General features: G+C 36.0%; 2 protein-coding genes across 6 annotated transcripts in view; one reads left to right on the top strand and one right to left on the bottom strand.

Moving 5' to 3' along the window:
* The window catches only part of LOC134543307 (dual oxidase-like), a 129,572-nt gene that overhangs the window by 44,092 nt on the left and 62,829 nt on the right, over nt 1-22,651 (bottom strand). For all 3 annotated transcript variants that reach the window (XM_063388239.1, XM_063388256.1, XM_063388248.1), the window contains exons 15-17: nt 17,431-17,559; nt 10,215-10,417; nt 8,584-8,769 (exon numbers count right to left, since the gene is read on the bottom strand). In XM_063388239.1, coding sequence (XP_063244309.1) covers nt 8,584-8,769; nt 10,215-10,417; nt 17,431-17,559 — 518 coding nt within the window. The remainder of the gene's footprint in view (nt 1-8,583; nt 8,770-10,214; nt 10,418-17,430; nt 17,560-22,651) is intronic.
* The window catches only part of LOC134543321 (GPI mannosyltransferase 2), a 151,181-nt gene that overhangs the window by 67,574 nt on the left and 60,956 nt on the right, over nt 1-22,651 (top strand). The gene's annotated exons all lie outside the window — the stretch shown is intronic.

Here is a 22,651-nt window from a genome sequence, read left to right as displayed (position 1 = left end):
AATCTTGGCTAAAAAGTGGGTTATGCTCAAGTTACAATACCTGTATCTCAATAATAGCTACTCAAAATGAAGAATGTCTCAAATTGAAAGTTTTAGAGAATAAAATTCCATGTTAGAAAAACTCCTACAATTTTGTGGAGTAAGAAATATGAAGTAGGTATAATGTTTGGTGGGGGTCGGAAGGAGGGTGGGGTGCCAGAGGGTTCCCTCCAGCCCCTTCCCATTGTATTATTCCTAACGGGACATTTCAGACCCTCTGGAGCACTGAACTGTTCCTTTCACCACCCCCATGTGATCCTAGCTTCAAATATTTTTCAGTTGTGTTTCTGGTGCGGTCTCGTTTGTTTCGAAGTGACATTTTTCAAAATAATAACCAATACGCAAACGCGTGACCCGCATTGGCTTCCTTGTCCAGCAGGCCAGAACAGTGTTTTATCTGTGAAAGGAGTTTGGCAGGTTATTATTCAATTATTTTTAAATTGATAAATTTTATGGGTTGTTGTGGAATTTGAATATAAATTTTGTTTTCCTCCCCTTTTTTTTTTGGACTAAATGAGATGCCAAAATTCGATCCTCTGTATATGTAACATTATAGGTTTTCGTCTAAAGCTCCGATCTTAACATTAATTTTTTGTTTAAAAGGTCTGCTTTGTAGGTTTCCGTAGGCATAAACATAATTGAAATCGTTTTAAAACTGCCTCACAAATGTCTGACAACAACAAAAGTTAATATAGTTTTAAATTTTAAAAATCAATCTCTTAAGTGTATCGGAATCGAGCATAGATTTTTTTTCAATATACATACGGACAGCCTCAAAAGCCCTGATAATTATTATGCTCGTATAATATTTTTAATACCCTTTTATTAGCTTCACTTGTAACTATGTAATCAAAACTTGGAAGTCGATAGTAACCTACTTATAATTGTCGTATTTAATTTGAAACTTTGCAAGTATATGTAATGCCGATGACAATACAATAATTTCATGAGTTTATTGGATGTTAGATCAGCCACTTCAGAACAACATGTGGATATGAGGCATTCGCGTGTCACCAGGGTTAACCAGGATATAGGGAAGTTGTGTGGCTGGTTTTCTGAACACCCTCCATTCCTAGAAACCAAGGAGATTGTGTCTTTAAGCACAGGTGAAATTGGCCATGAAAAAATTAACTGTCACACTGCGCGGGAAATTGGAATCAACTGCATGAACAAAATTGTGGGACAACCGTTTACAATTTAAAGCTGAAACGAAAGTACAAGGTGACAACTCTCGCATCAATTTCCTGTTCCATCAAAATTGCAGATAAGAAATTCACAGTGGATCCACTGACATTGTTTCAGAGAGTCTGCATTACCAAGCAGTCTGACGAAGACCTAAAGGAATTGTTCGCATATGAACTTGCACCGTACCCCATGTTACTCTTTACTGAGGAAGGAATGTGTAAGGGTACCAAATCAGCATTGTATGATGCAGCATTCACCCCTCTCCAAGGTGAGACAAACTTTAGTAGCAGAAAATATGCTGTAATTGATGGAGGATTTCTACTCCATAAAGTTGTATGGAGTAAATCCACAACCCCTACTTTTCCATCAGTGTGCCAGACTTATGTAGACTATGTGCTGAAATACTTTGGACGTAATACCACAATAGTGTTCGATGGGTATCCTGACGACACTACCTATCAAAGCACTAAAGCAGCAGAAAGATCTCGCCGAGCTGTACTTCACACAGCCACCAAATTTATCTTTTCAGGAAGTACTGCAGTTAAAATAGCCCAAGATAATTTTTTATCAAATGATGAAAACAAAAAAAACCTCATAACAATGCTGATGACAGAACTGACAGCCAATGGGGTTGCAGTGAAACAGGCTGCTGAAGATGCAGGTGTAATGGTCGTTCGCACAGCAATCACAAAAGCTTCTGAATATGACAGTGTGGTCATAACGGGTGAAGATGTTGGTCTTCTCGTGATATTGACAGGTCTATCCTCAATAACAAATATGCCCCAAAACATCTATTTTGAGAAGAGTGGGAGAGGCAAAGCACCGTCATTGTTGTATTCAGCAGCATCATGCAACATAATAAACCGAAGAGATATTCTCTTCCTACACGCTGTGAGTAGATGCGATACGATGTCAACCCCATTTGGCCAAGGAAAGAAGAAGGTCTGCAAGATATATGAGAAGACCCCATATTTTCAAAATATCACAGCCTTTTTACAGACGCTGAAGCCACCCCCTCGCAGATTGCTGAGGCTGGTATAAAGTTTCTTGTGGCCTTTTATGGAGGGATCATCGAAACCGATTCCCTGGACAATCTGAGGTTCCAGCTCTTCCAAAAATCAGTGGCCAAACCCAAATTTCAACTGGCAAGACTGCCACCGACTACAGAAGCAGCTACACATCACATTTTTAGAACATATCTCCAGGTCCAAACATGGCTGGGGAATTACATTGTCCCATCAGAGTGGGGGTGGTCACTGACCAGACGCTGGGTGGTCCCCACCAGAAACTACGCAGAACGCAGCCCCTGACCACATTCTAACCATAATCTCTTGCAAATGCAAGAAAGGTTGTAGTACTGCAGCCTGCAGCTGCAAGAAAGCAGGACTACTCTGTGCTCCACCCTTTGCAAGAGCTGCACAGGCCTAGCCTGTGAGAATTGTGAACTAGAATTACAAGATGAGGATGCCAATGTACATTCTGATGAGGAATTTAATGTGGAATCCCTATTTGAAGAAGAAGAAAGAGAAGAGGAGGGAACTCCATTATGCGCAAAACGTCTAAAAGCATAAACTTTGTAGTTTGTACATAATTATTTAATTTTATTTCACTTCCTTAAATACTATTTATTGCACATAATAAATGGTTACGTGGTTAAAAAATAAATACTGTTCTTTTATGTTTTTCTTTTTCTAACCCACGTTATTTCAACTTTAAGAAGGGTGTTTTTGGTTTTTTTTTTTAGCTCAACGCTGGGGTAAGCATAATTAAATTGTAGGAACTTTTCTTACATGGAATTTGATGCTCTAAAACTTTCATTATGTGACATTCTTCATTTTGAGTAGCTATTATTGAGACACAGGTATTGTAACTTGAGCATAACCCATTTTTTAGCCAAATTAGTCAAGATTTCTGAACTTTGACGATCATTTGCGGCTAAATGGCTGCACCGATTTTAACGTTTAAAGGAGTTATTCAACGTAAATTCTTATTTTCTTTTATTTTGGTAAGAGTATAATTTTTTTTAAGAACCACTGTTTTTAAGTAATAAGTAAAAAACTGAAACAAGTGCCAAAAGTTTGCGGTTTTTCGTCCGCCACCAATTTTCCACCAGGATTTTTTTGGTAGAAAACTTGAGTATAGCTCTACATAGCACCCATAAACAACCTCTCCAAGTTTCATTAAGTTCCGATTTAGTGCAAGGTCCAAACCCTATACCGACTGGACTAAAAATATTACTAGCAAAAAATTGGTTTTAAATATTCATTAAGATAAAAGTCAAGAAGTGTATGAAATTATTGCTTTATGTTCATGTTAAGGAATTTCACTGTTAAATGACTGAATTGACTTAAATATGTGCATCAAAAATGTTAAAATGTGGTTTTATTACTAACTTTAATATATACTTGTTATACAATTTTTCATTAAAAAGCTTATAAAACAAAAAAAAAAGTAATGAATTTATGTAGTCCCCAGTTGAATACACTTTCAGCAAGGCACTAAGACATTAGCTTCTTTACCTAGCCTCTTAAATAGCAGTTTACCGGGCAGTGTGTACATTTTTTCATGTGCTGTGTTGCCCAGTGATTTTACAGTAAGACTAGTTCAAACATTTTTTTAATTAGTACGGTGGATTCTAAGTTGTAAATATGCTACTTATTATTTTTAATCTTTTGCTGTGGAAAAAGGAAACACAATTTTTACCCAGAAAAGTAGCACTCAGCCCCAAGCAGTCAGCAGTTGCTGGCAAGAATAACACAGAGAAACAACACACAATATGTAAATACTCTTTTCTATAGAGAAAAATAGGCACCCACTTCAAGATATGGCAGCATCAAACAAAAAATTTTTCGACCACAGCCATACGTCGCAACGTAGTAAAACACCACATTCGACAAAAGTTTCACACCACACAAGTAAGTGATATTTTATGCATTTAAGATAAGTCAAACAACTCAGTTAAAAATACAGTACTACTACAAAATATATACTAGATACAGTAAAACCCTATTTGTTGCGACCCCATTTATTGTGACCACGTCTCTATTACAACCCAATTTCGAGGAACCGTGAAAAAATTGCCGAAAATCCGAAGAAAATCGGACAGAAAATAAGTTTTTTGGGGTGATTAGCGTGTTACTGCGTTTCTCTTGCCGAGTGCCGACTTGTTTTAACTGCCGCAGCTATGTTTATTTTGACAGCTCAAGCAATTATCTTTTCCCATGGGTTGGTAGAAAAAGGTCTCTTCTCCCAGCAAAAAAAAAAAAAAAAAAAAAAAAACTACACCACTTATTCTCCACGCAGGAAACACACAGGCTGCCGTCTGTCTCCCAGCATTTATCTTTCTTCTAGCATTCCACGTCTCGCCTCTCGCGCGAGCAATAAAGCAGCGACCACGGATTGGGCTGTTTTATGCTTTGTTTGGTGACAGCAGCTTGATTTTATTCGGTACAGTAGAATCCCGCCGATGCGACCCCCCTCTGATGCGTCCATTCTGTTTATACGACCATTTTTTGAGAAACTGTGAAAAATTTGAGCAGAGAAAGTCGAAAATTTGAGTAAAATCGGCTGAAAAACAAGTCTGTTACACTTTGTTGGGCGCTGTGTGTTCACGTTTATCTTGACGAGAGCTCGACTGTCAACGGGGCAGTGTCTAGCCAAGCTCGGCGCGTCCACTATCACAAGAAAAGCTGTCTTAGCTGTCATGTTATCTTACCCGCACGAAAAGCCGCTGTGGTAGCTTCTGCGAGAGCGTAAGAAACTCGTCCGGCCAGCATCCTCCTCCCCTCCCACACCGCGTGTGACAAAAGCCAGGTTGTATAGTCCATTCTCGGTAAAATAAATATTTTTATGGGCTTATACGACTGTTCTTCGCCGTTAATTATTACTTTATAAGTTAAAGTTATTATGATACAATTTGTTTATTAGTCACACAGCAGTTTCTGCTGAAAAATCACTAATACCTCGAGTTTTATTGAATAGAAAAAATTAGCAGGGCCGTAAATATATTTATTTTACTGCATAGTTACTTTTCCGTCTGCATTCCAACGTGTTTTTTTTTCTTTTTTTATGCTGTGAAGGGCCGTGGAAAAGATAATTGCTTGAGCTGTCAAAATAAACATCACTGACGGCAAGGGCGGGAGCGCATCCTGTCGGTCTGTCGCTGTGATTATCTACTCCAAAAACATGTCACAGAATTTCAGGATAGCATTGTTCTTATATCTTTCGTTTATAGCCGAATGTTTTCTACCTGATCCACACAAGTTCCTTAGCCACGTTTTGAACGAAAATAACCACCAGCCGGTTAGCATAGCCGAACTCGCGTGACGCGAATTCCTTTAGCGCGAGTATTTTATGTATTTGCATATATTTGGGGGGGGGGGGGGGGGGGAATTGGCCCGAATTCTCTATTGCGACCATTCCGTTCATAAGTCCGTTTTTCCGGAAACCGTGAGGATCAGGTCGCATCAGCGGGATTCTACTGTATATTCCTTTTCATAGGACCCTTGCTATTAAAATACATTTATATTTAAGTTTGAAAGCTTGTAAATTCCTTGCCAGAGATGACTAAACTCGAACTTGGTGAGAAAAGTGACATATTATGACATACTTTTTTTTGGGCGTGTTTTAGTGGGGAGGGAGGGGTCCGAAAATATTTACAACTGTCTTACCCCTCCCTCATAATAGCCCAATTTTACGGGAGAAGGGAGGGTGAAATTAGCATTTTCTCACTGAAGGTTTTTCAAAGGAGAGCGAAGTTGGGGTGTTATAATGGAGGACACTAGATGGTTTCTGTGTCTGGGAGGGATGAGCTAGCCTTGAAGAATGTTAATGAGAGGAGGGAGGGGTGAGCTTATGCGTCATGAAGCCGCTGCCGCCAGCCAGCCGGACGAGCTTGGTGTGCGCCCACTCGCGTTGCAGAACCTACAGCTGCCATATTTTTAAAGGAAATGTCCCATTATTTTTTTGTTATTCTTACATGAACATTATTGGAAGTATTAAAGCAGACACAAAAATATGCTGTGTGTTAAAATTAACAGATTTTAATAATCTTTCATTTCATTTCAGTTTTTTTAAAATTTTTTTTCTGATTTTCACATTTTGGTCAAAATGTCCAATTTTTTGACGGTTCCCGGGAATGTATTCGTAAAATCACTGCTTCGTTAAATCCGGGGTTCTTGACATCGGGGTTCTAGTGTATATAACTACGGCAAGGAGAAAACGTACATGTAAACTAACCAGTAAAAATAAACTGTCTTTTGACATATTTTCTTTAGAGGTGGCCTGTAGGGCGACGGACTTGTCATGAAGGTTGAAGTGGGCTTAAAGCAAAGCCGTCTAGCATTGTGGGTGACAGCATCCTGCCATTGTACGACCATGGGGTGGTGGTTGTAGGGGGGGGGAGGGGGGGTGAAATCAACTGAAAATTTCGGAATACATCTATTACGACCCCCCCCTCTATTACGATCCTATTCCTGGGAACCGTGAGGGGTCGTTTCAGAGAAGTTTGACTGTACTTAAGAAGGGCATATGCAGTATCTCTCATTGCCAAAAGAAGCATAAACAAACTCAGTTCTGCCAAACTTTTAGCAAGCAGTAAGAGCAATGACCATTTTTGGTATCTGGTTGCAATAAAAAAAAGTGATTTTATTGTTGATTAAAACCAATATTTATTTTATCAGCCACATGCCTTCTGAACAAAATGATACCATAGTATGGCATATTCAATGTTTAATTATAAAAAAAATTAAACTTAAGCACCAAGCTACAATTAAGTTTTAGCGAAATATATGCACAAAATCCATTTTCAGATTTTCCTAATGGAAACTTAATTCCAATTTTTACTTGAATATAAATTGATTTTAGTTGGTACAAGTCTCCTGAACAAAACAATACCACATAAGGACAAACATAAATCTTTAATTGTGACCAAAAGAAAATGCACAAGGATTTGTACCTAGCTTTTAGCAAGTGACCAGGCATGAAGTCTATTTTCAGTGGCTTGTTGCTAGAAAATAATTCCAACTCTGTGTCTTGTTATTGCGAAAACATCTCATTTTCATCACAGAGTATAGCATTAGCACTATGTTTATTTTCTGTGGCTTCTTACAGTAAAGTTCGTTATGTAGATAAAAATTTGTTAGAGTAGATAAACTTTTAGGAATAATATTACACTGCAAAAGATTAAACAAATATCTCCTTAGGTGTAGAAAATACTTGTAAATCGAGCTGTGCCTGACCAAATTCGTGTGTGCTGCAATGCATTTTGAATGTGAATGGTGTAGTAGTCTTACAAGTGGGAGTTGAGGGATAAGCAAGACAAGCCAGTGAGACTGCCGGCAGTCAGGTCATCTCTACTGGCAAGTAGAGGAGTCGGGCGAGTGTATGTGATGTCGGGCCTGAACCGGCCTTCTAGGTGGCCAGCCGTATTAGTCATTCTAAACCACAGCAATCACATTTTTTTATTAATTGAGTACTTACTAGGGAATATAAATTAAGATTAACAAAAATATGTTTAATCAATTTTGAGGCCAATTTTTTCCCCCATTTTTAATGGGATTTTGAAGTCTGTATCCCTCAAAAAACTAAAATGTGAGCGGCATAATCGGAACACAGATAATGCTGAACCATAGAATTCAGGATTAAATAGTGCCTACTGTACCTTGAGAAAACCCACCATCTTACTATAACTTCTGACAGATTTTCCAAGTGTGAACAATCCAGATGTGATCCCTCGAAGGATCGAACCTGGATCTTCTTGAGCTTCGGATGCCAGGAACTCATTAAATAAAAAGCAATCATGGCCTCATTAATAAGTTAACATTATTATTTTTTTTTAAAGAGAGGAAGACATCATTTTGCAGCTAGAATGTCTAGTCTGTGGTCTAGTCTGTGGATAATGTAGAGATTGTTACTTTCAATGCTTTATAAGTGCTGCCATCCTGCCATTTTATCAATTCACAAACAACTCTTTAGATTGATGTAAAATATGGCAAATATTTCATAATTTTAAGAATGTGAGGACTTTCCAATCAGGAACTTGTAGCGATGTAGTGATAGTGACATTTTATTTTAAATTAATCAATGGAGCCCTTTATCAAGCTTTTTTGAAATCCGAAGGATTCTTGATACACAGTTTTGCCACCATGGATGTAATGCGCTCACAATAACAATAACTTAAGACATTTTAAAGTCAACAAGTAAAAAGTGATGGCAAAGAGGAGCTCTTTTATAGGCCTCTAAAGTACTTGTTCGTAGAGCTATAATTGAACATGCATTCACAGTAGACTTTTGCTGACAGTTTGCAAGCAATCATCACACAGTAACTTTGTTTGTTGCATCCAGTGTTTTGTGTGGCACCTGTGCAAAGACGACCCTGAAAAACATCTCCAGTTTCTTTTGGCGGTCCTTCTGCGTGATGGCTTGCTTTAGAGTTGCTTGGAGTGGCATGGTGATGTTCTCTCGTCTGATCCCCACTTCTGCCACGTACTTCTCAAATGCTTGCAAGAATGAGCTCCTCAAGAACGCCGAGCAGAATTTCAAAACCTGAAAACAGCGTGTGTGCTTGTAAATTATAAATTGTGTCATATTTAACAACATAAACCTAAACTTATAAAATGAAAGTACACTGTGTGTCGATTTACGGAGGTTCGGTATTATCCGAGCCGACCTAAGCGCCATTACCAGCAAAGACGATTTAAAACATTTACTTGAGGAACTAGAAAATGATCTAACTGTTATTGAATGCCTAAAGAAAATTAACCTCAAAGATGCCATGTACTCGATGGGCAAATCATGGAATGATGTGAGCGAAAACACTGAAAAAAAGCTGGAAATACATCACCCTAAAAATGATACCACCGGACCAGCTAAAAACCAAGATGATTGCTTATCCATATGATCAAATAAATAGATTATGCAAGATTGCGTGTCCACATTAACTTGGTTCAAGACTACCTTTAGAAAGTAAGTGGACTTACATTGCAAACTGTAATTTATTTGAATGTAATATTTCAACAAACATATTTTCTACATGTCATTAACAATCCTAGTAATGCTTAGATAAGAATATTGTGGAGGAAGTGAATTGTAGATAATCTTTCAGTTTAGTAAAGGTTTGCATATTTGCTTGTTCTTACAGCTTTAACTCATTTTAAGTGTGTCAATTGTGTGGACTCAGTTTTAGCTATTTTGCAGACAAGTATGATTTTAATAAGATAAGAATTACTTAAACCATCAAAAATGTTGCCAAACACTCTGGTATTGGCATTTTGCAGTAAAAGTGTCTAAAATCTCGGCATTTATGTTGTACTCACTTGATTGTAAAAATACACTAGAGAATTATATTGGACAATTTTTGTTCAATATGCCTGGAAATTTTGTCGCTCCAGTTCAATGTGTCCAATATGAACATTGCACTCATTTGTTTATAATTAAATCAGCATTGTAAAAATTGAAACAACTTTCTTTTCTCTTATAAAAAGTATTTAAATTGTTACCTAAATTATTGACAATACTAATAAAGCTCAAGTGCTTCAAATTTCTTAAATTATGAAAGAGATAAATGTTTGACTCCAAACAATAAAACAACTTAAATTAAAGTAATTTCTTGAAAACATCTTTGTAGCATTTTATCCTGGAAAAGGGCTTCTGTTAATGTTTATTCATGCTTGTATCACTAATACAAATTACCACTGTCTCTAATCATAGCTTTCTAATATCAAGCAAGAAGGAATTGAGTACATATTTATAAACAAGGAAACAAATTAATAAGGGGCTGAAATTTTCCTCAAAATACTGTAACATTGTATGATTTCCATGACTTTACCAGGATTTCAAGTGAATTATCTGACTTTTCCTGACCAAATTTCCCTGACCATCCAGAATGTGTACACCCTGAAATAGTACTTTAAAAACACATTTTCTTAAAAGTTTAGCCATTAATTCGATTATACGGAAAATTGGCAAGCAAGCACCATAGTTTGGCATACCAGGTCATAGTCGTTGGTGGTTCTGATCACGACGTGCAGCCCATCGGTGACGTTGAACACTTGTGTGTGATGATCGCGGTGCGAAAGGTCCAGTGCTCGCTGCAGCTGCCCCGACTGCGTCAAGACCTTCATCTGCCGCTGCCCCGCGTCAAACACCACGACCACCGGCCGCAGCGGGATCTTGGGCCCCACCCACTCTTGTGCTGGGAACAGTCGTGTGGCTCTGCATGCCGGCCTGGTCTCACACACTCAGTTGCCATTACTGTTCGTTAAGGGATGTTCCTGTGAATCTGTTTCCATGACACTCTTGCATTTTATGTTTTAATTATATATTTACTAAATATGGTCTAGAAGCAGTTTGGTTAGACAATAAATATAAAATGCACAGGAAATGTCATCACACCACAGTAATGACAAGAAAATGAAATAATCAACATGGCGTGCGAGTCAAAGTCTGAACGTGTCATTGACAAATTTGGGTCTTTAGAGACTGTGAGAGGTGATGTAGCTGAGAATGTGGCGTTTTTGGGATGAGTGGGTGAGGAAAATAGGAGTAACCAAAGAAAACTCATGGGTCACAGCAACATCTGCCCTGTTTTCCACTGTATGAAATCCAGGTTTTAGTCAGCTGGGAATTGAACCCGGATAGCCTTTGTAGGAGAAGGATGATCTGAAAAACTGGAACCCCCTTAAACTTAAAATTATATAAACAGAGAAAAGGGGGGGGGGGGGGGGGGGGAGCCATTGCTATGCACTTGATGAAAATTCAGACTATGTATGTAATCTCAAAGTTAATGAAATAAAATGTTTCTTAAAGTTTTTAATAATTTTACATTGACTCCCAGGCACTTATTTTTGAAACTTCAAGAAAAATAATTAAAAGTTGCTATCCGCAAAAATTTACACCAAAAAAAAAATAAAACATTTTTAAAACTGAGGGTCAGAATATTGTTTAAATTACCTTTGCTGTTTTGCCACCTAAGCTTGACGGCAGATATTTGCCAGGTTATCCTATGCCTAAAGTCTGTATGCTTTACCTTTCATGAAATGTTATGAGGATATGTACGGACTGGCTAAATAAGGCTTATGGAGTGCTGAGCTAGCTGTTGTTGGCACCTAAGTAGTTGACTGGAAGAGTTGACTATTGGATAAGTAATATCAGGGTTGTTTGTAGGTTAGGTCTGTTGTATTTATTGGCCTGTAAACGTGTAGCCATGTGGCCATGTAATCAGCCTGTTTCAAGGTGAGTGCTCCAATGAAAGCAGGCTTTATAAACGTGCATGAGCTTCACTCCAGGAAAGAAAGGGGCGTAACAGATATGTCAGAGGCAGTGGCGGTTGCAAGGGATGTATCTCCCCCTGAAGTTATGAACAAAAATATTGAGAGACCAGCTGCAGTACCCGGCGTTGCCCGGGCTGAAAACAGGGTGAAGGGGACCTTTTTCGAAATCAGATGTAGTTAGTAATTGTATTCTTAATTTGAATGTCAAGTGTGCAAAATAATTTATATCACTTTCAGATCCCGACAGACGTTCTGCCAGTGTATAGTTATTTACCTGTATATATAGAAAAATTGGTGGTTTGTTTGTAATCTAGACTTTATAATAAATATAAAAGAGAGACAGAGAAAACTATAGAAAAAAGCTGAAAAATATGAGATTACTAATATTGAAATGATTCCATTATCTAGATAATGCTCAGCATGCATTGCAATGCCTCATTCAGTTTTGTTTTGTAATATGTTTAAAGTAGTTACACATATACAAATCATCCATCCATATCTCTATTTATCTCTTTATATCTACATATATATCTCCCACTATCTCTATATCTAGTATATATAAATATCTATATAGCGCTATACATCTATATCTCTCTTTATCTAACCCATTTCATTCTCTATACCTTGCTCTATCTCAACTTATCTCTCTGTCTCTCTCTCTCTCTCTCTCTCTCTCTCTCTCTCTATATATATATATATATATATATATATATATATATCTCACTCTATCTCTGTCTCTCTTTTATATTTAAATAAATTGTCTCATGTGTGTGCACTTAGACAGCAAAAACAGATGAAGTGCCGCTATATTATATGAAAAAAACACATTTTTTGAAACTATTTTTGCTCCAACTATTGCAAAATAGTTATACCGTCTCAGAAACCTTCACGGGCATCTGCATAACAACTCACCAAAATTTAATCGCAATCGTATAAATGGTATAGGAACGCATACGGCACAAACAAACGAAAATTAAAGACATGACAAACGCATTGAACGAAGGTGCGTTTAAAATTCAAGGCAACTCTATCTATTGGCGAAGTTAAGAACCAAACTGTTATTAGCACCTTTATTTTGCTAGCCGCTGTGAGCTCCACTAAGCGGGCTGGTCTCACAAGGAGAAAAATATGAATTTGCAAGACCTTACTATGTGTATGATCGTGTGGCAGACATAGAGAAATGACACTCACTCACTATTGTATGTCTATGGCCTATGATTTTTTCTGTTATAAAATGAAATTTTCACTTTTTCACTCCCTTAAGGATGGAATTTCATATTAATATGTAGTCTATGTGTTATTCTGATGTATAAGCTATACTATTGTAAAGTTTCATTAAAATCCATTCTGTAGTTTTTACGTGAAAGAGAATAAAACATACATCCATACTTACAAACTTTCGCGTTTATAATATTAGTAGGATATTGCTGAAGGTAGTATGTTATTGACGTGACAACGTATAATAAATCGATGAACGCTGGCTGCACGCACGAAAAAGTGTCCCACTACGGATGTCCCACTACGGATGTGTCCTGTTTGCTCATTGTACGCATGCGTGGCATCTCTCTTCATGCTCATTGTACGCATGCGCGGCATCTCTCTTCCACTCAATTTGAACAACCATCGATTTGACTTTTCAATCATATTTTCGTCGTTTGAATTATTAATATGTAATTTAACGATCGTCCACCGATTTTCAGCACAATCGGTACGGTTATTTAAAAGTAATGTTGAATATTCAAATAAGTTTTGAACCAACAATGGTGTTTTACAGTTACACATAATTCAAATTACACCCGGGATCTTTTGCACAATGTTTTAAAAAAAAATATTGTAACACATTATAAATAAGTTTGGTGTATTAAGGATGCGTATTTGTTACAAAATCGTGTTATAAAAACAAAATAATATTATTCCCCTACCCTTAAATTTTTTTTATAAATATTTATATATCAATGAAACTACTATTTTTTAAGTATGGCCTCGTGACCGTGTGGTCAGCGCCTCTAACTTCCAATCTAAAGGTTGTCGGTTCGAATCCCGGCAGCTGCAAAAAAAAATTTTGTACTTGTAAAAATAAATACGGCACACGCAACATTTCAAAAGTAATAAATACATTTGAATTAATGAATGCAAATAAATGTAAATTTATTAATTAAATTGTACATTTCATTTCACTCCTTTGTATCCATACAAAATAGTGATAATTCAATAAAAATGATTCAAATTAAAAAAAAATTCTTTCTCAAAGAATATAATATTTTTAATGCCTAAATGGTTTGGTTGCATAAACCTATTACGGCTCAGTCTCAGGCCGAATATATTTCCTTTTCTTCTGGATCAATCATTTCATCAATGTTTTGTTATTACGTCACGTTAAACTATCATCCGTAAACCGACTTTACAGACAACCAAATTTTTTTTTGGGTGAAGCAAGGTGAGCTATTACACCACCTGGAATCACTAACCACAAAGGCATTGATGCATGTTGAGAATGATAATGCAACTTACTGTGAAAACCCTTTGTTGTTGCTGTAAGTTTCTTGAATCCAAAATAAATAATTTAATCTCCTCTTGAAATAAATTCTTGTATCCGCCACTGATTTGAGGCTGCTATGTTGAAATAAATGTATGTAACTTTATTTTGATGTTAAAATTTTCAATTTTGTTTTAGAATTATTGAATTACTTTATCACAGAGATATAATAATTACATTATCAAGTAACAAGTAGCATTGACTTTCGAAGTGGAAATGTCAACTCTGGTTCTTGGTTAAAAATGTGCAACATATGCTATATATATTACAGGGCTGTCCAATAGGCGGCCCGCGGGCCGCATGCGGGCTGCGAATGTTATCTGTGCGGCCCGCATGTCAAAAACTATAAAAATTAATATTAATAAACTTACCAGAAAATCGACTCGGAATGTATTGAGCGCTATCTCACATAACTTTCCAACCACATGTGGTGCTGCAATGGAACTCTCAGTGCTCTATCCCACACAACTTCCAGGCATGTGTGGCGCTGCAATTTGGGCACCTGCAGGCCGCATATCGTAACATAAGCTCGTTCAGCACAGCGCTGCGCTGCGCTGTCTTTGACTGGCAGTAAGACAACATCGTAGCCGTGTAGTGCTCGTGCTAACAGCAGTTGATATTCAGTTCTTGAATTCGTGTGCGGTTTGGTTACTGTAATTTTTCTTTACCGAGATTTTAAAATGAAAAACCTAGCGGTAAAACGAAAGATTGAAACAGAAAACAGAATGTATCAGGAAAAGTGGGAAAATAATTACTTCATTGCAAACAACAATGGAAAACTGCAGTGTTTGTTGTGCATGAAAATAGTGTCAGTGCCGAAGGAATATAATATGAAAAGACATTACTCTACGATGCATGAAGAAAAATATAAAAAAATATGAAGGACAGTCTCGAATTGTGTTGGTTCAAGATCTCAAAAAGAAACTCAAACAACAGACAGGTATGTTTGATAAAGTAGAGAAGAGACAAACCTTAGCTTTGCATGCATCATATGCAGTTTCCCTTGAGCTTGCTAAGGCTAAAAACCTTTTTCTGATGGTAATATTGTTAAGAGGTGTGCTGTAGAAATGGCGAAGGCATTTAAGGATGCCAATATGGCAGAGAAATTTCAATCAGTGCCCCTTTCACACCAAACTATGCAAAGGAGGATTACAGAAATGGGGGCACAGGTAGCATTAACTTTGTCTGATATAATACAAAGTAACTCACATTTTTCGCTGTGTCTTGATGAAAGCACAGATCAAACTGATGTCAGCCAGCTTCTCATTTTTGTTCGTGTTACTGGGGAAGATTTTTCTACAAAAGAAGAACTGTTAGATCTTTGTTGATAAAATCGGTGGTTTCGGCAAATGTTCAGTGATTGTGACAGATGGTGCACCAGCAATGGTAGGAAAAAGGAATGGCTTGATAGGACTTCTAAGAGAAAGTGGTGTGAATTGTCCCTTTTTTCATTGCATCATTCACCAGGAAGCATTGTTTGGGAAATCGGTGAAACAAAATGAAGTTATGAAAACAGTACTAAAGGTGATTAACATGATACGGGGTGAAAACAGAGTACTTGTACATCACCAATTCAAACAGTTCTTAGAGGTGATAAAATCAGAGCATGAGGACTTGCTTCTTTACAATAAAGTAAGGTGGTTGAGTGCAGGAAAAAGCCTTGAGTAATTTTTTGGGCTGAGAAAAGAAATTCCTGAATTTCTTCATTATTTTGTTTCATCAGACACTACAGAACTGGGAAATGAGCTCTGAAACTCTGATTTTATTTGGTAACTGGTGTTCTTGACAGATATTACTGGTTATCTGAATGAACTCAACTTGAAACTTCAAGGCAAGGATCATTTGGTGTCACATTTAGTAAGCCACATAAATGGATTTCGCAATAATTTGAATCTTTTTTCAACAGCTTTCGAGAAAAAATGACTTGACACACTTTTCATGTTGCAGGCAACTAACAGAGGAACTTGAAAATGATGAAGCACTGGATTTTTCTGTGTTCTGTGTAAATATTCAGAACATAATGGCATAGTTTAATACAAGATTTCAAGACTTTGAAAAAATTAAGAGCAGTATTATGCTTTTTAACAATCCACTTGGTGTAGCAGTACAAGAACAACCAGCAGACTTACAACTTGAGCTGTGTGACCTGCAAGCTGATGCATTTCTTCAAACGAAAACAGAAAAGGGAGCTGCATTCTTCAAACTTATTTTTAGCCAACGATTTCCCCACTTGTGAGATTTTTGACATAAAATGACATCAATGTTTGGGAGCACATACTTGTGCGAAAGTGTTTTCTCAGCCATGAAGTTCATCAAGAATATCTACAGGAATTCTCTCACAGATTCTTCTCTGCTGTATCTTTTGCAGCTAGCTACGACAGAAATAGGTGTGGACATTCCTACTCTGGTAAATGATTCTGTTTGACCTCACTTGTCACATTGAAGATATTTTGGTTTCCTACTTTAGTTGTGTTGGTGTTCCTGCGGTTTGACTAGTAGATAAGAAATTTTTTCCAGAGAACATTTTATTTTTATATTTTTTTAATATATTTTTAAAATCAAAAAAATGTTTTTATTGCTACTTTTATTTTATTTAATACACAACCAGAGAGTATAACCTTCATTATCATCATTGTCATTTATATAAATTTTCATCAACCAAAATTAAACGTGTATTATATGTGCGGCCCTTAAACCCAAAATCTGTCTCACATACGGCCCTTGGCTTGATTGTAATTGGACAGCCCTGATATATTATTTTAATTTAATAACAATTTCTTACAGGACAGGCTTAAGCCTAACACAAAATGAACTAAGCACAAAGCAGACCAAAAATTTCAAGCCCAGTTAATAAGCAGTAAATTATTAAATTCCTTTATAGCTGTCTCACTTGTGTATTGGTGCTTGCACATTAAGAATGCCTGCTCAGAGTTGTAATGCTGTCTCGCTAAGAAAAAAATTTAAAAGTTCCTATTTTAAGGTACTGTTTGTTGATGCTGTGAAAATTTTTAGTTTGAAATTTGTTTTGCGGTGGTTGTTTACTGATGACTGATGCAAAAAAAAAAAAAGATGAAAATATCTTTACAATGTTTTGAAAGCGATGAGAAAATAATTTTTCAAAAACTGAAAATCAATTTTTTAGTAAATAAAACTTTTGTTAATGTAGGCTTTAAAATATTACTGAGAATTTATTTACAAGACAAATTCAGAATTATTTTATTTTAGACAGAATGCAGAAGATTTAATTATATGAGATAAAAACAAATGGGTGACGCAAAGAGTATGGGTGAAGCATTATTTAAGTTTTGTATAAGAACAGCAGGAAAAAAAAATTACTTTGTATTTTTGGAACTTTTCTGTTGTACTATTAATCTTGTAATTAATAAAGTAATATTTTACCTGCAAATGGAGTGAGAAGGGCATTTGACTTCTTGTAAGACTGTCTTACTTTTGACTCCATTCTTGTTATTTTCTTCCCACGATAGTTTTGTTTCTGAAGTCTCAGAAGGACTAAAGCTGCTACAAATGCTGTAACATTGAAGTATAATATTTGTTAGAAGCTTTATTTGTTATTATTATTTTTTAACGCTCTCTAGGAGCTCGCAGACAGCATTGATATAGTGGGAAAAAATTGTGTTGCACAGATTTTAGTAAGCAAGTAAGTCCAATCTTTAGTTTATTGTTTGCTTGATCGATTTTTTAGTTAGGTTATTTGACTTGACAACAACATATATGAAATCTCTGACGCCATTACACATAATGTTAAGAACCCTGAAAAAACATAGAAACAATATTAATACTTACAAGGAGATGGTGGGAACTTTGGGTCACCGATTTTGTTGTTCCTTTGCTAGAGTAAAGTTCTTCACAATAGCAATCTACCCTGTAAAACCAACTGGCAATATTGTTCTCATGAAATAGCCTATCAGTAAACGAGACACAACTTAGGTAACCATAATATTGCATTCAGAATTGCTAAGGCAGCATGAACCAGTGGTTAGAGCATCTGACTGCCTCGCTGGCGGCTTGGGTTTGACCCCAGGAGGAATACTTTAATTTTTTTTTGTTTCTATTGGTAAAATAAAAATTCATGTTTATTTTTTGAAAATAAAAGACTTTTTATGGTTTAACAAAGAATGTTTAACTGCTAGGGTGAAGGTAATATGAAATAAGCAAAATGCTATTATTAAATGCACAACATAATTTTTATGTTTCAAACCTGGACTAAAGTGTGTCATCATTGTCACAGCCATTTTATACAGATTTTATGCACACTTGTGGGTGATATTTATCTTAAAAACACGTAATGCATATGCTGTTCCGTTTACATCACATGCATTTTATAAATGTGACAGCTCCAGTGAGGAGAGCGAACTGCGGAATTTAACAGATTTTGAGTGACTTGAGGATGAACATATTTTTTAAGTGTCAGTGATTTGAGATAGGACATTTTTAAGTACGATTATTTATTATTTATTTAAATATTAGTACATAATCAATACAACTGTAATAAAACTTAATTGGGCTATACCTTACGAACCCAGTTCTCCCCACATTATAATTCGCAACAATATTATACTAGCTGCAATACCCGGCGTTGCCCGGGCTGAACACAGGGTGTAGTTAGTAATTGTCTTCTTAATTTGAATGTCAAGTGTGAAAATTAATTTATATCACTTTCAGATTCCGAGAGATGTTGTTCTGCCAGTTTATATTTATTTACCTGCTCTGTATGTAATTTAGACTTTATAAAGCAATACATATAGAAAAAAGCTGAAAAATAAGAGATTTGAAGCGGGCGCCTTAGTTTGATTAGTGCGCGCCCGTCGGATCAGCAACCCTTCACTTCGTTCCCACTCCTTCTTCCCCTCCAGCGCCACCGCGATCACAGCGCCATCTGCGCCATATTTATTGATGGTGCACGAACTTGGCCTCAGCCATTACTGCTCAGTCCTTAGTCCTATAAGCATGTTAAGGTGTGACCTGCGGAGCTCGATCATCGCTAGCCCGATAGCTTCGAAGTAAGGTAATCGTTCGGTTGTTTGTAGATGCACGAGGTGGCCGTGCGTTTGGATATGGTCTACACTGAGGTATTACTTTATAGCGTTTTTTTCTAAATTCTGTTTCAGCCGCCACCTTTTGGAAATTACATTTTTTATTAATTAATGTGGGCCTCTTGGTGACGCTCCTTTTGCGTTTGTTTCTAGCTTGCTTGCTTAGGAGGATGTTTGTTTCCTATGTTCACCTGTAATGTTATCTTTCCTAGCTGTTCAGTGGGGCGTACTTGTATGCAAGCTTTAAGTGTCATGTTCCTTCGGCGATGCAGCCTGCATTACGTTTTCCCTTTTGTGGCGGTTTGCATTGCCGTCTGTCTCACGTTTGTATCCTGTTAAGTGAGCTCGTTCTTTAGTGTTTGTCGGCCCGCAGGCCACGTGCCCATTTAACGCTTCGTACCTTCTCCTAATTGTTTGAGTGTGTTTAAATTTTAACGGTACACGCTAATTATAGGTTTTTAATGAGACCTTGCTTGTATATGCTTGTTCTGGGAGTCGTGGCCGCGATGTTAAGTGTTATCTGGCCTGTGATACGTGTTAATTTTGGATTGGAATAATGTATTTTATCGTACTGAATAATAGATAATAGACATGTTGATTGCATCATCGCTTAAGTTCAGGTATATTTCTTAACGTAAGTTAGCGTGTCTTTACCTGGCGATACTAGCCCTTATAATGTGGGGTGAATTGTTACTCCTGACACTTGTGATGTATTGGAAATTTTGTATATTATAATGGGTCAGTATCCCAATTATCACGTACTGTAAGCCCATCTCAGGGGCATTATAAATATTCTACCTGTAATAAATATGTGCCATTGTATTGAGATTTTATACTAATTTATTTTCACAACAAACTGTCACTACACTCTGATGTCCCTACTAGAAGTGACTTAACCTCCTGTCTTGACACTGAGATTGTGGCGTGCGAGGCACGGCAACAGATTACTAATATTGAAAAGATTCCATTATCTAGCTAATGCCCGGCCTGCATTGCAATGCCTCATTCAGTTTTGTTTTGTAATATGTTTGAAGTAGTTCCACATATACAAATCATCTATCCATCTCTCTATATATATTTACCTCTATCTACATCTATATACATCTATGTATCTCTTTATCTCTATTTATCTCTTTATATCTACATACATACTTCCCACTATCTCTATATCTTCTATATATGTCTCTATATAGCTCTATACATCTATAGGTATATCTCTTTATCTAACCCATTTCATTCTCTATACCTCGCTCTATCTCATTTTATCTCTCCGTCTCTATCTCACTCATATATATATATATATCACTCTATCTCTGTCTCTCTTTTATATTTAAATAAATTGTGTCATGCATGCGCACTTATACAACAAAAACAGACGAAGTGCCGCTATATAAAATGAAATAAACACATTTTTTGACACGATTCGTGCTCCAACTATTGAAAAATAGTTATACCGTCTCAGTAACCTTCATGGGCATGCGCATAAAAAATCACCAAAATTTCATCGCAATCGGATGAATAGTATAGGAACGCATACGGCACAAACAAACGAAAATTAAAGACATGACAAACGCTTCAAACGATGGTGCGTTTAAAATTCAAGGCAACTCTATCTATTGACGAAGTTAAGAACAAAACTGTTATTAGCGCCTTTATTATGCTAGCCGCTGCGAGCTCCACTAAGCGGACTGGTCTCACCAATGAGAAAAATATTAATTTGCCAGACCTTACTATGTGTATAATCGTGTGTCAGACATAGAGAAATGACACTCACTCACTATTTGTATGTCTATGACCTATGATTTTTTCTCTTATAAAATGAAATTATAACTTTTTCACTCCCTTAGAGATGGAATTTCATATTAATATGGGGTCTATGTGTTAATCCAGGTTATAAGCTAGCTGTAGGCCAAATTTCATTCAAATCCATTCAGTAGTTTTTACGTGAAAGAGTAACAAACATCCATCCATACTTACAAACTTTCGCTTTTATAATATTAGTAGGATACTATCACTAAATCTTTTTGTTTTTTGAGGAACATAACATAGGTTGATAGCAACCATTGAAGGACAGAATTTTAGTTCCTGTGTTTACAGATGATAGTTACAATTAAGTTTATTTTCATAGCAGTTTCTAACAAATAATGCATCTAAAATATCTATTCGAGAGGACAATGAGCCAAGAAGAGATTGTAATTCTAACGGATTATTGAAATTTAGATTTTGACTGATAATTTTAATTAATTTGGTTTGAAATTTTTCAAGTTTATCACTGTCTGTTTTACTAAGATTGTTCCAAATAATAAAACATTATTCAAGATTAGATCTAATTAAAGAGAACTAAAGACTGAGAATTGAGTCTAATAAATTTAATGATAGCAAGAGTTCTGTTCACGGTGGATACAATAGTTTGTATATGATAATGAAAAAATAATCTAGAGTTAAGACTGATACCTAAATCCATAATATAATTCAATTTCTTAATAGGTAGACTTGAGAGTTTATAATCAAATATTATTCTATGATATTTTCTAATAAAATTTATAGTAGAGATTTTATTGTAGTTCAGCTTAACCAGATTTCAATTACACTATCTATCAATTGCCACAATATCATTCTGCAGAAGAAGACAGTCATTAATGGAAGTAATAAATAGTTCTAAAAATTTTGAGATCGTCTGCAAAAATGAAAATTTCAGCTGTTTGGTTATATCATCTATGAAATAGTTAAAGTTCCACTTTGGGGGACACAAGAAGTATCAAAATTTAACGTAGAGTTGACATTAATTATTGAAACACAGAAATTTCTGTCTTTTAAATAGCTTGAAAACCAATTCAAATATATAGTATATAAGCCTAAGAGATATAGTTTTTCAATTAAAATGTTATGGTTTACAGTATCAAATGCTTTAGCTAGTTCAAAATAACATGCATCCACCTGTCTCGAGGTAAAACTTCTGAATATATATAGGATTAAGAAGTGATAATAAATTGGTAGTAGTGGTTTTACCACTTCTGAAACCATGTTGATTGAGAGTCTATTAGTATTAACATTTTGCTTATGGATAGAAATAATCTTGGCGGTTTTCCACTGGTTGGGGTACACACCACTATTGAGACTGTAGTTTAAGAATTAAGATGAATTTTAAAACTGGAACTAGAAGTAATAAAATTTACAATAAAATTTGGAATACGATCACAACCTGTAGAAAAAGTTGACTTTAAATTTATTGCTCTCCAGACTACTAGATTCTCATTAACATTGGCTAGAGAAATTGAGTAATTTGTATTAGAATAAGATAAAGAATTTTTGTTATTAGAAGGGAGAACATAAACACTTTTGAAATAATCAGCAACCTGATTAGCTAAAATGTAAGTTTTTTTGTGAGTATATCATTGACCTTGAGGGATAGTTGATTTTGATAACCTTCTCTCATAGTTTTGACATAATGCCCAAATTTTTTGGGTTGTGTTTGATATTATTAATATTTTTATGCCAGAATTTTTTGTCATGTAAAATTAAATGCTCAGCCTTTTAACGAAAGTAAGAAATCTTTGCATAGTAGA

This window comes from Bacillus rossius, chromosome 1 (assembly GCF_032445375.1).
Source record: "Bacillus rossius redtenbacheri isolate Brsri chromosome 1, Brsri_v3, whole genome shotgun sequence".
Taxonomy (NCBI): Eukaryota; Metazoa; Arthropoda; class Insecta; order Phasmatodea; family Bacillidae; genus Bacillus; species Bacillus rossius.
Note: the sequence above shows the minus strand (reverse complement) of the source record. Positions and strands in the feature narration are given on the sequence as shown.